This window comes from Protopterus annectens, chromosome 4.part0, assembly GCF_019279795.1.
Source record: "Protopterus annectens isolate FY-2018-M chromosome 4.part0, PAN1.0, whole genome shotgun sequence".
In the NCBI taxonomy this organism is placed as follows: domain Eukaryota; kingdom Metazoa; phylum Chordata; order Ceratodontiformes; family Protopteridae; genus Protopterus; species Protopterus annectens.
In genome coordinates this window covers 387,824,044-387,841,001 of record NC_056733.1, presented here as the reverse complement: position 1 = coordinate 387,841,001, position 16,958 = coordinate 387,824,044, and the positions used below count along the sequence as shown (strand labels likewise).

The following is a 16,958-nucleotide window of genomic DNA, read 5'->3' as shown; positions in this document are numbered from 1 at the left end:
AACATCTTTTCAGGGGAGACCCTTGGTGATAGTTATGCTACTAGGGGAATCTGGCCAGGGCATTGGGGAACTTCCCCCTATTCTTTTTGATAACTCGTGTAAAAGAGCTCACAGAACCTGCCATTAACACAGAAAGATGGGGCCATAATTTAACATCTCCTCCAAAGGATGACACACTCAGGAGTGCAACACTCCTCCCTTAAAGTACACTGCAGTATCAGCAATGCATTTACATGGTATGGGAGTAAAGCCCACAAACTTCTGCACCAAAGGCAAGTATGGTACCTCTCATGCTACTAACACTGTTTTGAAATTCTATAGCACAAAAGCTGATGGACATTTGTTAAACGAAGCAGTTGTACATTGAAAACGGACTTAGCTTGAGCAACAGTAAACTCATTTCTTTGAAAATGCAGTGAAATTCCCATTCCTTGAAAATGCATCCCTATAGTTTTGAGTTTTTTTTTTCCTTTAAGCAGTGAAACACAATGTATGAAGACAAAATTTCCAAAGTCTGGTAGTTGGCATAGAAGACTAATTTACTTGTCTCCTGTACCCAAGGTGCTGATTAACCTAAGATTAAAGATACCATGGCTGAGGGTTTGAGCTTGAGTGAGCTGCCTAAATAACCTGCCATCACTAACTAGGGCATGTTTTACACATAGACACACACACACCTTTTATTATTTGCTGAAGCTGAAGAAACGATTGTCTTTCACCACTAGCAGCACTCTTTGTATGAAGGAAATCAGCAGTTCATTCTCCAGTCCAACAGTTGCTTGTAGAAATGAAATAATATAGCAATAACCCACGCCTGGGTGTGGGTAATGCTAAATTTACCCACGGTTGGCGTGGTTTGGTCCCGAGGGCGATGCCCGAGGGACCAAACAAAGCCAACCGTGGGTAAATTTAGCATTACCCACACCCAGAAGTGGGATATTGCTATTATACCATGACATTATTTAAGAAAAGAAACTATTACTTTTCTTAAATAATGGCATAGTATAATGCCTGTTTACTGCCCTTCCGCAGATGTCTGGCATCCGCGGCAGTTCTGATGTACTGCGCGCCTGCGCAGTACATCAGAGCTGTGGGCAAAGCAACGGAGAAAGCAAGATCTCCGTTGCTTTTTAGTGTCTCGCTATGTTAAATGAGTTTAACATAGCGAGACAGTTTTAAAATAAGCAACGGACATCTCCGTTGCTTATTTTAAAACTGTCTCGCTATGTTAAACTCATTTAACATAGCGAGACTCTAAAAAAGCAAGGGAGATCTTGCTTTCTCCGTTGCTTTTAAAACACTGTCTCGCTATGTTAAATGGGTTTAACATAGCGAGACAGCTTTAAAATAAGCAACGGAGATCTCCGTTGCTTATTTTAAAGCTGTCTCTCTATGTTAAACCCATTTAACATAACGAGACAGTGTTTAAAAGCAGTTATACTAATGGAAAAAGTCCAGGCGACGGACCTTTTCCATTAGTATAACTCGATTTACAACGGGCACGCTGGCCAATCAGCGTGCACGTTTTGGGGGGGTCATGGTATAATAACATGTATTTAAATCTTGTGTGTTGTTGTGCATCATTCTAAAGATGCACACACAGTGCGTCCTTAAGAAAAAATTGTTTTAATTAAAAATTAAATGTTGTGACAGCCCCCCGTGGGTTCCCCTTCCCAGGCTAGCAGGCCCTAGGCAATTGTCTAATGCTGGATTCAGCTCTGCTGCCGTAGAAGCATTATCTTTTGTTTGCTTTTGTATGTATGTGCATGCATGTGTATGTTTTTTTTGGGGGAGTGGCCAATATTTAATCTTGGATTTCATTTGTAATCAAAAATGTATCGCAAGTATAATCCTGTCTTGATTGATGTTATTTTACACCTAACTATATACCAGGCTGCCAGACTGTGCATAGTTTTCATGTCCCTTACTTACCCCACTTTCTTCAACAAGGCGAAATTGTAAAGGGTATCTGTTATATGTTTTTCCCTTGATGCTATAGCGTAGACAAAAATAAATGTTCCTGAATGTTTTGTTTATCCACTGCTTTCTTTAGGGTCTGCTGTACTGCTAGTGTTATCATTCTCAATTAATTTTGGTTCAACATATATGGATTAATGTGGTTTTATGAAAAAAATCAGGACGCCGTAATACATTTGCTTAACTAGATCAAATATTCCCTTGGAAAATTATGTTTTAAAAGTATGCCATTGTTGTAGCTTTCCCATTTCTGTTAAACATGTGCTGTAGTTCTATCTTTCTACAAGGTAAGTGGGGAAAGGGACTGAAAATGGATGACAATTAGATGTAAAGAAAAGCTGCAAAGAAATGTTTGCCTCCTTTTTGACATCTCTTGGATGTGTAATGTAGTCTAAAAAATACTGCGAAAAACGTCGTTTTAATGCACATCACTGACAGCTTATTAGTGTGAGCTTGCAGCATCTGCTCTGTCGTTAAACTAAACAATCAGCACTTTTACTCTTTTGGACTTCAAAAGTTGTTACAGACTTGCCTGAAGTGTGAAGGGATAATTACATCTCATTGTTAGAAAGATAAATAGGAAACCACGTTAAGCTATTTCAGATTCTTCCTAATTAAATTTCTTTTACCTGTCGCTGTATTTTGCCTTTGTAGTAGTAAAAATACTTTTTTACTCCCAGCTGCTATATACTTTGTTTTTTTAGTACAAATTTTCTTTGTCTTTTCAGGTTTGCTGTAGTTTTTACAGACAAGATGAAGATAACAGTGGAAACATATTGGGTATGATTTTATCTTTCTAAGTTAAAGGTTTTATTTTAAGGTATTGTAATGAATTTCAGGATTTGCTATTGAGAGTTGCCTTTGTGATGTTGAGTAATTTCTAACTGTGAAATTGTCACCTGATCTTGTAATGTGTCTTGCAGAACTCGACATTGTTCCTACATTCCTTTGAGTAGGTCTGTTAAACACCAGTAGAAATACCTGGATGATAACAGTTTCAATAATGCTTTTCAAGAAGAGTTCTGAATTTTTCTTTTGTAGGTACAGTGGAAGAGTGGTAATTCCACAGCTACATTTCTGTAAGATTTCAGTAGTTGTGATCTCTTTCCCCGTTAATATGATCCCATTAGAATGCCTTGTTGGATAAACACCTTGTAAATGCACAGCTAACTGTGAATGTCTGGGAATGGTGAGGTGAACCTTTTGAAGTAGTACTGGCATTATTCGTTCTGATTCTCATGTCGTCACATTTGCCCTTCTGACTGATGCTTTGATTTCAAGTGGATCTTGATAAACTGCTTTATTTATTTAATTATTTAACAGGTAGGAGAACTAGACCACAGGGTATGGTTCTTGCATCCTTCCATTTCCTGACAAAAAAAAAAATCACACCCCTTGACTCAAGTTAGCCACACCGTGTTAGCAAGCCACAACAAGAAGTACATTTTACAGTGACTGCATGGGCAGCCTTAGATAATGTGGATCCCTAGTCAAAGTGTTCCAAAGTACCTCCGCCCATTTCCTCCCATCCTTGCAATCTCATACTGCCCAAAGTACTTTTATTTTATTTTCTCACACTTTGTGTTACTTTTTTCATACACCCTGCTAGCACATCCAACTGACAAATACTGTACTATAACTGTGGAGAAAATAATTTAATTATGCTGGAAGTTATGGGGTCCTAAATGCTGTGAGGTGCATTTAGAGTTTTTTTTCCACAACTTTGGTCCAGTGAGCCTAACAAAACAAACAAACAGAAACTTATGAGTATGGAAAGAAACTAATTAGTTTTCTTTCAAGGAAGAAACAAGTTTTGTCCAAGTCTTAATGCTCTAGGCTGAATATACAGTTGGCACCACAAAACTGAGTAGTAGTTATCCACAAATTGAGAATAAAATGCTTGTGATGGCACACAAAAAAAAAAAAAAATAGGGAAATTTCCGTGTACCCATATGATGTTAAACTGGGATGAAAGTGAAAGGGCAAATGAACATGATCATGTATTTCAAGCTGCTGTTGTCATACATCTACACAGCATTCCTCGTCAGCCCTAACCCCAAGACAAAGACCTTTTGTGCTTCTCTCTGAAGTTAAACTAGGATGATATTGAAAGAACAAATATAGCGCACCAACATATTTGAACCTATTGCTGTCAGTTGTACATGTGCAGCGTGCCTTCTTTCTCTACCCTTAGAATATATCCATCTGTATGCATCTGGTTTCAGTTATGAACAAAGTGAAAAAAATAACACTTGCAGTAATTCATTCCAGCTTGTTCCTACACAGTACACTGGCCATAGACGTTTTTCTTTGCACACCTATGAAATATGATTTTGAGGAAAGTTAAAGAAATAATGACCACACTGTCTCCAGCCAACACAAAAGCTATAGTGACCTGTGCACACCTCTAAAGTTTGACTGTGGGCAAAATTTAAAAAAACATAATAATGACCACAGTATCCCATGCTCCCACACAAACTATACCAATCTCTGTGCCCACTTCGGAGTGAGTTCAGTTTGACTAGATGGGGCCCATGGACGAGGACCATACCAAGCCACCCCTTATACAGCCAGAAATGATGGCTGCCAGATTTGCTGAGATTTTAGATGTTCTGTGATACATTTTATGTCTTATGTTTTCACTACCAAGGAGATTTATGAAAGCACCCACCAATATTATTTTTCACACGCATATATATACATTCATATACACTGGTTTGTGTGTTTGTTTGTGTCATTCGGCTTTTTCTCGGTTAGGGGTTGCCACAGCGGAACTCCGGTCCACTAATGATTGGCAGTAGATTTTTTACGTGCCGAGTTTGCCAGCTCTGACTCACAACCTTCAACGAAGGTACACCCATTCACGCACGTCTCCACGCAGAAGACGCTTTAGCTGAGAATCGAACAGCACAACGTCTTGCTGTGAGGCGTCTGTCCCTAATAAACCAGATCTGTCACAATGTAGACACACACGCAGACATATAGCATGATTTTTGCAGGCAGATTAGAAGAACATCAATTCACCTATAGCATGATATTGGCATGTTGGAGAAAATGAGACCATCTGAATAAAATCTTCACAGAGACAGGGAGGGCATGCAGATTTCACACAGATAGAGCCACAGCCAAGAACTCAGACAGGGAGACAAATACTGTGAGTTGTTAACACTACTCAGTGTGGTTGTACTATTGCTGTGCTCCATTCCCCCACATCTTGCCCAGACCACTAAAAATAGCCACTTACTGTATGTAGTTCTGATTTCTGACAGTAATGCAGAGTAGAAAAAAATATGACCAAGTTGTTGCTCTTATGTACACTTCAGCACCCCCCCCCATACACACACAAGCATACACCACAGAGTAATGTTTTTACACTGAATTTGAATGCAGATAGGAAACCTAAATGAAACAGTAAGCATTCTAAGAAACATGCGTACTTCAGAAATATGCCAGCTTAGAATGATTGAAAATACCTTTCGAGTACTCTCCATAACTGAATTCCCTGAAAAAGATCCTAATTTCTGGATTTCCTGACAGAGACCCTGATTTTCTGACTGTGAGGAAAATTTTCTGACAGGTGACAATCCTACAATGTAACAAATAACTTACGCCTCAAGGACACCATAAACAAGAAATTTGTTCAGTAAATATAAGCTTTCGCACAACAGTGCTTCTTCAGATGTATTAAAATGTTTGAGTGTAAGAGCAGCAACTTTTAAATACATTCACTTTAGGGATCACATGGCCAAAATCAACTGATGACAACAAAGATTACTTAACGCATGATTTATACTTCAAAAGTTCCAGGTATTTATTTCCATAGGTAGGTATCTTTAAAATAAGCAAGCCTGTAGGTATAATGCCCTGTTTAATATAAACTGAATCTTTGCTACAGTAGATGCTTAAAATCACAGAGCATATGTTCTAAATTAGTTATTTTTCTGATTTACACTCAGTGGAGGTGTAACATTTTCACCTACTACACATTGCCATTCAGTCAGTGCATCACTGACTTTTTTTCTCTTTGAAGCAGTGGCAGCGCATAAACCTGAAGGTGAGCTTTGATTATATGAAACTGATGCAAGAATTTTTTTGAACTAAGAGAATGCAACTTGTTAAAAGATGTGAATGCACATCGTCATGAGCTGACTTTGTCCCCTTCGTTTAGAATCTATTCTTGATACTGTTGCCACATTTGAGCAATGATTAGCTGTGACTAAAAAGAAATATAAGAAATGTAGATGATTTTAAGGAGTACTTTTTTCAGTGGCCTAAAGAGAAGAATGGGCCTGTTGTCCCAGGAGCTAGTACTAACTTTACAATCAAACTAGGCTTTAAGTCTAATGATAAATATAAGGGGACTGTGGTGAGTAAGACCTTTCAGCATAATTATTCAACTGTCCAATCAGAATGGGAATATTAATGGTTTATCTGTTCAAGAGGGTGGTTCATACACATTATTGGTTGTATGATCCATCTCCGTCCCAAGCTGTTACAACTAATGACTGCCCTGAAGAGACTAGCTCTTAGGAGTCCCACATTGGTGCCTCTATGCTTTTTCCTTCAACCTTGGAACAGTTGAAACTCCCACTTTGTTATAGCCAAAAAGAAAGTTAGATGAAGGAGACGAAGGAAAAGGAAGGGCTTACCCAGGTCTCATGACACACAGTCTCCTCAAAAGCAAGGGCCTGTAGGTGTCTGGGCTAACATTGTGCATAACATCTTAGACTGTGTTTTGAATGAAACTGAATGCTGGTTTCTGGCTAAATAAAGATGTATCATTTATTCCCTGTTCATATGGAAGGATAGAAGATAGCCAAACTGAACTTAGACATTTATTTGCAATTTAAATCTAAGACTCATGTTTCCTATGACGAATACAGGACTTGATAAACTTAGAAGACCTAGTACTTTTACACCTTTGAGTCATCTGATTGTTAATGCACTTGAGAAAGTCTGTGAACAAGACATTTATTCTTTGTATGACACTCGTATATCTAGTGACTTTTATAACTTAACCTTTGAAAAATGAAAAGTATGTAATGGCTTGAAGGAAATACCAATAGTTTAAATTATATCAAAAAGAAAGAATGATTACCATGGCTCAAATAAAACCAAAACTTTTAATAAAAAAATAAAACAAAACAACCAAAAATACAAGGTAAGCATTTTCACAGTCCTCAGACTGCTTCTTCAGACTTATTAAACAGTGCTACACCTGAACAAATTTAACAATCAAGGCAACCAATCATCTGCTGTGAAATAGAGTTACCCAAGAAAGAGAGAAAGGTCATTATATGCTGAAGAAGACTAATGTTGGAGTGGTCATGCCTTCAACACTGGTTAAGAGATGCTCTCTGATTAATACCTGGTTGTTTATCTGCATTCAGATAGATAATCCACTTCTGTTCTCTCATTTCTATAAAATTCTTGAAGTCACCATCTCTTATATTTGAATTAAGTAACTCTAGAGCCATGAACTTAAATATATGAAAGTCTCTAAAACAGGATGGATATTAGGAACATAAGTGCTAGGTGTTAAGCGACAACTTTGCTGTAAGAATAACAAGAAGGACTATGTATCATTATCCCAGCATTCAGGTACTTTGATCTGCAGGAGATGTAAGGCCTCCAAGTTTGTCTGTACAGGGTACACTTTTACGCATCCTACAATAGACACATCTTTTTATGCTGATTGTACAACCCAGAATCTTATATATTTTGTTTTGTATATAGAGTGTTTTGTATTATATGTAGGTAAAATGAGCAGGCTTTTTAAAGATAGAATTTTAGAGCATATGGATGATATTAAGAATAAGCAACTAAGTAATGCATTGGCACAACATGTTTCTAATGTAGGACAGAGACATACATTTAAGTTCATGGCTTTAGAGTTACTTAATTCAAATATAAGAGGAGGTGACATTAAGGATTTTACAGAAGTGAGAGAACAGAAGTGGAATATCTATCTGAAATGCAGATAAACACCCAGGTATGATAAGAGATTTTCTTAAAAGAGTGCTGAAGGCATGCCTAGAGTGAGTGTATTTAAATGTTGCTGTTCTTACACTCAAACGTTTTAATATATCTGAGGAAACACTGTTGTGTGAAAGCTTATATTTATTGAATTAACTTCTTATTTGTGGTGTTCTTGAGCTGTGAGTTGTCTGTTACATTAATTTCTTATGCTCTAGCTAGACCTTTACCTGTTTTTGTTGGATTAGGTGGCAGTCCTACTACAGGGGACCATTTTCCATCATGACCTAGTTACAAAAATGAAAATATATTGAGAGTTACAGTGTAATGCAGTAATGGACAAGGAGCTATAAAGTCTTTAATACCCACTTACGCAGCACTAAATATGGCTAACTAGAAGCCAGAGAATGAATCTTGTAATGTCACTTTCATACAGTGTATCCGTAACCCTCCATGTCATACCAGCTTATGAGTTTTAGACAGCTGCACTTTTTGCAGTTGCTCTTTTTGTAAAACACATCTAAGGGCCAACTTAATTTGTTTTAAACCCGATAGTTTGGCTAGTTAAACCATTAAAAAAAAGGTAAAGGGGAAAATATAGTACATTGGAGATCTGCTTCAGTTCTGTTACTTCTCCTCTTAAAAGGGAAATTGTGTTTAGTTTACTTTTTGAGGCAGGCAGTGTGTTTTAAAATGCAGTTTACTGTGCTTTTGTGTGAAAAAAGGGATTTTTAAAGACTTTAAAAGTTTACTAGCTCTTACTGCTTCTTTTCCCTAAGAAGGAGACACCATATTCAGCTTGATCACGGAAAAAACTACTGGTCCCATGGTTAGTCCTTCTTACAGCCATAAAAAGAAAAAGTTAAATGGCCTTCACCACCACAACAGGCTATTAATTTGCCTTGGCCGCAGGTGTGTTACTCTGCTCTGGCTTGTTCCTCAGACCACTCATCTTTTACCCCAGATCTCTGTGGTGCAGCACTTACACTGTTATTGACTGGGGATTAACTATGTCCTCTGCAGCTGTTGGGGTCCCCTCAATGGGCAAGTGAGAGACACTTTTGTCGGCCCTCAGAGAGGGAACCAGATAGGCTTCCCTGTTTGATCAGAATTTTGTGCCCATCCTTCGGGAAGTTGCTGCTGCTATTAATAACATTGTTGGTCCCATTTTCCTGTCCAAAAGAAACCAAAAACTAAACCTATATCTACTCCTCCTCCTCACATTTCTTTAGACAGGAGTAGTTTGCTGTGTTTGGCTTAGTGTTTAATTCAGGCTGTTGATCCTTCTTTTAAAGTGGTTTCTGGTAAAACAAAGAGAAATACTTGTTTTTACTGAACACATTCAAGATTCTGAATCTGGACAGGAAGATGAAGGGACAGATGCAGTTTTTATTCTCCTCAGCTAAGTGATTGAGACTCTGGCTTAGTTTCTCCTTCTCCCAGTTGGGGGTTTGTCTTCCTTTGAGACTACTTCCAGAATGTGCCAGCATTTTCACTTGGGGAAAATACTAAGATTTTTCAGTTCATCATAAAATACTACAAGCTGTTAAAGAAGGAATTCTCAGCACCTGCAATCGTTTCTCAAGTTCTGTTAGCTCTGGAGGATGTGTGTCATTGCCTGCAATTTTTCTGACAGTCAGTCTGCTGCTCCTAAAAAGACAGACCATATAAATTTCCTCAACTCATTCCAAACCTGACTCAGCAGCAGTAGGGTTGCCATCTTTTCAAATGGCCATAGTGGGACATTTTTGGGACACACATCAGATTTTACAGGCCAACACATACCCATGGTCAGTACAAAGGATAGAACTTTACTTTTTTGCCTAAATAAAAGCTTATTCTTGAAGCAGTTTAGTTGCTTATCCTGTTTCTTGTAACATTTAGGTATTTTAGATACAGAAATAACTATTTTATGCAACTATTACATAAAATATGGGACATAATTATGTCCTACAATCTCAGGCACCAAATTATCTAGTTGTTTTCCATGTGAACATTGTGGTTTTTGTAAATATGTATTAAAGACAAAGGAATTTTATAGCAAAAACACAACACGGGTCTTTGAAATGTTGACCTTTTCAAATTGCAGCAGCAAGTGGGTCATCTATTTGGCTGAGTGTCAGTGCTCTGCATTTTATATTGGACAAACTTCCAGATCTTTTAAGTTGCATATTTCAGAGCATTTAAGCAACATAAGAAAGAGGGTTGCCACTAATGCATTATATAAACGCACTTTAGTTCATAAAACAGCCTGCTTTCATTTTACTTTCATTGATAGGGTGAGAGGACAAAAATTTTCTAAGAACAAATTTCATGAACTTCTTAATGATAAAGAAAGGTCATGGATTATCAGATTGGGTGGCCTTTTCCCACCAGGAATTGGGTTGGATATATCTTCAGTTTATATTATCAGGAATATTGTCAAATGCACTAATTTGTATTATTACAAATGTGTTTTGTATTATATACATTTTCAGTATTCAGCAATATTGGTATGGTCTTTTATTTGGGTCAGTCCATTAACTGTCTCTCAGTTTTTATTGGTGAACACGTTAACAATATATATATATATATATATATATATATATATATATATATATATATATATATATAAAGGGCACCTTGTGTTATATGGTGATATTTTTTGGCATTGACAAAGGCTTCTTTAGTTCAAAACCGGTCTGCCTTTTATTCTTATTTCAAAATAAAGTCCTGGATTCCTCTAATTCTGCTGGCTGTCTGTTCTTGGATTTACTAGTTACTTTTTGGCCTTTGCACTTGCCGTCCGTGCGGAGCTTCGGTATGTTGTTACATAAGAGGAAACGTCTAGTCTCCCCTGAGGAGTCCATAACTTCAAACATGGATCTCGATGAGTCAGACGGTTCCCCACGGTCACCCTCTGAGAATATCTCCTTTGCTGACATCCTAGAGATCCTTAAACAGGGAGGTGGCTGGAAGTCCATTAACCCTTCTGAGGATGAGTCTGTGTACCAGGAGGCTTTCAGGTCTCGCCCCTCCACCTCTTGGGTGACTCCGCCTTTCGACTAGCTCATGAATGTAGTCAGTCGGAAGGCATGGAACTCTCCGGATTGAGTAGAACCTATTCCTAGGAGGCCAGATAGGTTCATCACTGCACCCGTAGACAAGGATTTTCTGAGTAAAGGTGTCCCAGTAGATGCTATGTTGGTGGCGGCAGCCACTAAGGAGGAGTTATCTGAGACATTATCATCTGTTCATTCACCAAATAAAGAGTCTCGAATGATGGACAGATATGGAAAGCATACGTTTTCTTCAGTGTCCATTGCCCTTTGGTCGCTGAACCATCTATCCCACTTTACCAAGCTTTGGAGGGATCTCCTGAAGGAGCTAGGAGACACCCTCCAGGGTTCTGTAGCTCCGGAAGTCTCGGCCAAGGTTACCTCCCAGCTCTCCACCTTAAACTCCATCGTGAACTCCTCCATGTGGCTTATTTCCTATGCAGCTGATGAAACAAGCAGGGCAGCCGTTACAGGAATTTCCTTGAGGAGGCATTCCTGACAGGCATTGGATCCCCTTTGAATGACACCAATACTTAAGCCAATTGTTGAAATTGATCATCTTGTCTTCATATTGTGAGTTTGCGGAGCCCTTCAAGTCTTCTTTTATTAATGCCCCTTTTGACGGCTCGTCCTTGTTTGGGCCAAAATTTAAAGACATCCTGACCAAGTGCGAACAAGAGGAAAAGACTTTCTCTGCTGTGGGAGTCCATTTCTCCCTCCCTACCAGATCTTATCCCAAAGGTCAGAAGGGGGAAATGTGGTTTCATAAGTCTTAGACAGCTTTCCCAGATGTACAAATATGACTCGGTCATTGTCCATGCTGGTGTGAATGACCTGAGACGTACCAGACTACATGAAAAGAGACATAGAGGAGCTCTCTGAGCATGTAGCCCAGGCCGGTATGACCCTGACCTTGAGTAGCATCTTACCCTCACCAAGAATGATGCCACAATATGAAGACAAGATGATCAATTTCAACAATTGGCTTAAGTATTGGTGTCATTCAAAGGGGATCCAATGCCTGTCAGCCTGGGATGACATGCTCGACAAGCCACGATGCTTCGCTAGGGATGGCTTGCACCTGTCACCCCTGGGCTTTCGGATATTGGCAAAGGCTCTTGCTTCCCCCACAGTGCCTTTTGTAGGCAAGGCTCAAAAGACAAACCCACCTCCATAGGTATCACAAGGGATAAGAAACTAAGAGTAATGCTACTCAACGCCAGAAGTCTAAACCTCAAGATGCACGCACTCGAAACACTCCTTAGCATGGAGAACATCGATATCTGTGCAGTAACAGAAACCTGGTTCAAGGCTCCCGAGAGCACCCCAGCACTACCAGGTTATACCTCATACCATGCTTTTCGGCCCCAAAACTTGGACCGAGCCACAAAAGGAGTGGGAGTATCAATATTCGTCAAAGATACCCACACCTCCAGGTTGGTGGCACAACACGAAGCATCAGAGACTATCCATGTGCAACTAACAGTGGGTAAAACTGTCTTCCAGTTTATAGTCTGCTACAGACCACCCTCCCAAACCCAGGAACCCCACTCGGCCTTCCTGAGAACACTGGAAAATATGAAGGTCTCTCCAAACACCATTATATTGGGCGACTTCAACTACCCAAACATAGACTGGGAGCATTACTCTAGCTCCAACACCCTAGCCCAAAGGTTCCTAGAATTTATAAACTCAATTGCTATGGAACAACTTGTTACCACTCCCACAAAGGGGAAAACATACTGGACCTGATCATCACCAACATGGGGACTGTATGCTCCAGACCAGAAGTGTATCCCTCACCGGTAAGATCAGACCATAAACTAATCTCACTGGATATTCACATCCCGACCCCTCCCCCTCCCCCTGCCCAGAAAACCACAGTGAAAAACTTCTCTAAAGCAAATTTCGCACTCCTCAAAACCGAGGTGGAATCCTTCAAAGCCCCCGAGCCTGTGGAAAATGCAGCCCAGACCGCAGAATCCTTTATAAACGCATTCTATGAACACCTTCAGGAATGCATGGATCATGCAATCCCAAATAAAACCAAGACCCAATCCTCCAAAGGCAGATGTCCTGTCTGGTGGACCCCAAGCCATAAACAAACTATACAATAGAAGGAGGAAGCTACTACATGATAGAGCAAAATCCCAAAAAGGGAAGGCATCTCTGATCAGTATTAGCAAAAAACTACGGGCACTCATAAAATCGTCTAAGGCCATCTTCGAGAGAATAATTGCACAGGACACTAAGGATAATCACAAGGCTTTCTTTAGTTATGTTAGGAATTCCCAGATATGCTCAGAATTAGTCCAAAATGACAAAAAATACATCAAACCCACAGACATTGCCAACATCCTAGCTGACAGGTGCAGCGCAAACTTCTCTCCCCCCTCCCCACCAAAAGGGCAAATATCTATCCCAGCAGAGTGCTGCCCCCCCTGACATCTCAGATGCTCAGGTAAGAGCCGCCCTCTCCAAAGCAAAAAACACAGCATCAATGGGACCAGACGGTGTCCCGGGCTGCGACCTACATGAACTCCAAGAAGAGCTAAACCCAAACATAAAACTACTGTTCAATCTCAGCCTTACTACAGGATATGTACCCAAAGAGTGGCGCACAGCAACAGTGGTCCCTCTCCACAAAGGTGATGCCTCAACGGATCCTGGAAACTATCGCCCCATAAGCTTGACTAGCTTGGTCTGCAAAGCTATGGAAAGGATCATCATGGACCGAGTAAATAAAGATATTGGGGACCTACAGACACTGGATCCTACCCAGTTCAGCTTTGTTAAGGGCAGATCCTGCCTCTTAAACCTGGTCGATTTCTTTGAAACAGTCACCAAGGCCATTGACGAGGGGAAGGTGGTCCACACAGCCTACCGGGACCTTGCAAAAGCCTTCGATACAATACCCCTCTCGGGCATTATAGATAAGCTCACCAGCTTAAATATAAACCCCTATGTCACTAGATGGGTTGCAAACTGGCTCAAGGACAGAACCCACATGGTTAGAATTGCTGGAGCCATGTCAGACTCCAAACCAGTTACAAGTGGCGTCCCACAAGGCTCAGTCCTGGGACCTCTCATGTTCGGTATATATTTCTTGGAGGTACAGGCCAACACTGAAGGACTGTGGCTGACCAAGTTCGCAGATGACTGCAAACTGGGCGCCATAATAGACTCTCCAGCCGACACAAGCATCCTCCAAAAGGGCCTCATTGAAACAGACAACTGGTGCCAGAGCCATGGCCTCAAGATAAATGCCAAAAAGTGTATAGCCATCCCCTTTGGCAAAAACAAAGTGCCCACAAATTACCACATAGGTGGTAATCCATTAAGTACAGAAGAAGTAATTAGGGACCTGGGGACCCAAGTTGATAGCAATCTCTCATTTGACAACCAAGTGGCCAAAGTGGTTAGAAAAACATTTTATATAGCCCACCTAATCATGAAGGGATTCACATCTAGATCAGGGGAGGATATCGTGTCTCTTTACTCATCCCTCATCAGGCCCATAATTGAGTACAATGCCCCTTTTGGGATGTACCTTACCAGACACCTGCAGCAACTGGAAAGACCCCAAAAGTACCTCACCAAGAGGATCAAAGGGCTCAAACAGATGCCATATGCTGCCCAGTTAAAGAAACTCCAGCTCTACTCAGTGGCATACCGCCTGCTCAGAGGCGATCTGTGCCTGACGTATAAAGCCATGTCCAACCCGGAGTTAATGGACATGCTGCACCTTAGAAAATCCAAATCCCATCGAGCTGCGCGCTCGAGAGACTTGAACCTCAGCACTGAAATAAATAGGACATGCTGGAGGGACAGATTCATAACCCAGAGGCTCCCTTCACTCTGGAATAAAATCCCAGTCCAGGTTAGGCAGAGTCCCTCATTGACTCTCTTCAAGAGGAATCTTGATGAGTGGCTGGGAGATCGTAGGTTTACCCCGGGTATCACTTCTGTGTCACTGTTAGCCAGAGGCACAGTATACTAACCTCGAAAAAGAGCATAGCAAAATTAATTTAAAATGGGTGGCGAAAGCCAAACACACTCTGGCTAGGCTTATAAATGCCCTAGGGCAGATAGCCTAGTATGAACCTATGAACGTGGTGATTCTTCCCCCAAGGGCAGAGGAAGACTTAGCAGTGGAAGACGCCAACCATGCGGCAGAGGGGGGTCCGCAAAACCAGGGTGACAGGGATGCCTTCCTTGGTAAATCCTTTTAGCACTCCTGAGAGGAGGCCCGCGTGTGTATCTCAGGAGGCAGTCTGGTGTCGCTTGTTGTTGTATCCAAACATCTGGCTAGAGATCATAAATGACAAATGTGTACAAACGATTATATCCAGAGGTTAATACATACCTTTTTCCCTCTCCTCCTGTAGAAAGAAAATCAGTCCCAAGTGTTACAGCCAATCAAAATGATCATGCAACTCTATAAATACAAAAGTTGCTAGAAAAGTGTCACCCAAAATGTCTCCGCAGACCAAATTGGATCCGGAACTTATTCAAGGTTCTTTTTACTTCCGAAGAAGACAGGGGACTGGAGACCCATGTTGGACCTCAGCAGACTAAACAAGTTAGTCAAGAAGTCGAAGTTCTGGATTGTGACACTGCAGTCTGTACTCCCCTTTCTAGGGAAAGATGTGTTTGATATGCCTCAAGGATGTGTACTACCACATAAAAATAGACAGGTGAACCAGGAGACATTTCGCTTTTGGCTGGGAGCCAGCCGTTATTGGTTTTGAGAAAAAAATGAAAAGACCAATGGTTAGACCACAGCTGAAGATAAAAATGGAATAATCCCCACCAGGAAATAAATCACTTGCAGCTTCACAGTAGTGCCCTTTATAAAGCCAAAAATTGTAACTGAGATGTAATAGTCAAGGTAGGAAACAGTTCACTTGCAGTTTCACACCAATTGCCCTTTATTAAACAAGAGTAAGCGCTTTCGCGATCTAAGTCAGCTGATCGCTTCTTCAGACTCATAAAAACAGTTAAAACATTAGTATTTAAAATATGATTCAACCAATAAAAACACATATAGAACTATGACATAGACTAATTAGAATTACATACATCAGTATATCAGTTTGCCTTATATTCTACATAAGATAAAATAAAGTATGCATATAACAGACACATTTTATGTAATAATCCATATTACTTAATGTTTTAGTGGTCTGGATTTTAAAAAAGGTTTCAAGAAAACAGCATTGTTCAATCCAGGAGACCTATCTACCTGAAGTAATAAAATCCATCTTTGTTCTGCTTCCTCTACCTTATTCCTTATATCACATCCCCTCTTACTTTTATTTATTATTTCTAAAACCATGAAATTAAAAATATGCTTCCTGTCTTCTTCTTCCACATGTTTTGCTAAAGCACTTGTGTCTTTTTTTATTTCTTATATCTCTAAGGTGTTCAAGGATACGTTCCTTTAGACACCTATTAGTTTTGCCTATATAAAAAGCATGACAGACAGTGCAGAAGCTGAAATAAACCAAATTTTGTGTTCTGCAGTCAGCATAAAAATCTATATCAATTATAAATCCTAGCATAGGATGTTTATATGTAGATTTATTATATAAATAGTCACATGCTGTACAATTTCTGCAAGGACAAGTCCCCTGCCTATCAGATTGTATCATTTTTTCATTGTTTCTAAATTTATAACAGAGTTGCCTTTTTAAGGACCTCTTATTTCTAAAAGAAAAGCTGGGTCTATCTTCTAACAATTCTCTCAAGTCAGGATCCGACAATAAAACATTCCAATTCTTCTCAAAAATATTACAGAACCTTCTGATGTCACTTGAATAAGTTATAGGGAATCTAACTTTAAAATCATGACCTTCCTTGCTTTTAACATCTTCTATAGTATTTGAGAAGAGCGGTTTACATCTCCCATCCCTATTTTCAATGATATATTTAGAGCTTTCATTTATGTCTTTCTTACTATAACCT

At 39.9% G+C, this 16,958-nt stretch overlaps 1 protein-coding gene across 2 annotated transcripts in view; it reads left to right on the top strand.

Annotated features, from left to right (window-relative positions):
• Nucleotides 1-16,958, top strand: part of GLT1D1 (glycosyltransferase 1 domain containing 1) — a 1,067,503-nt gene that overhangs the window by 260,140 nt on the left and 790,405 nt on the right. For both annotated transcript variants that reach the window (XM_044068342.1, XM_044068341.1), the window contains exon 4: nt 2,706-2,757. In XM_044068342.1, the coding sequence (XP_043924277.1) occupies nt 2,706-2,757 (52 nt within the window). The remainder of the gene's footprint in view (nt 1-2,705; nt 2,758-16,958) is intronic.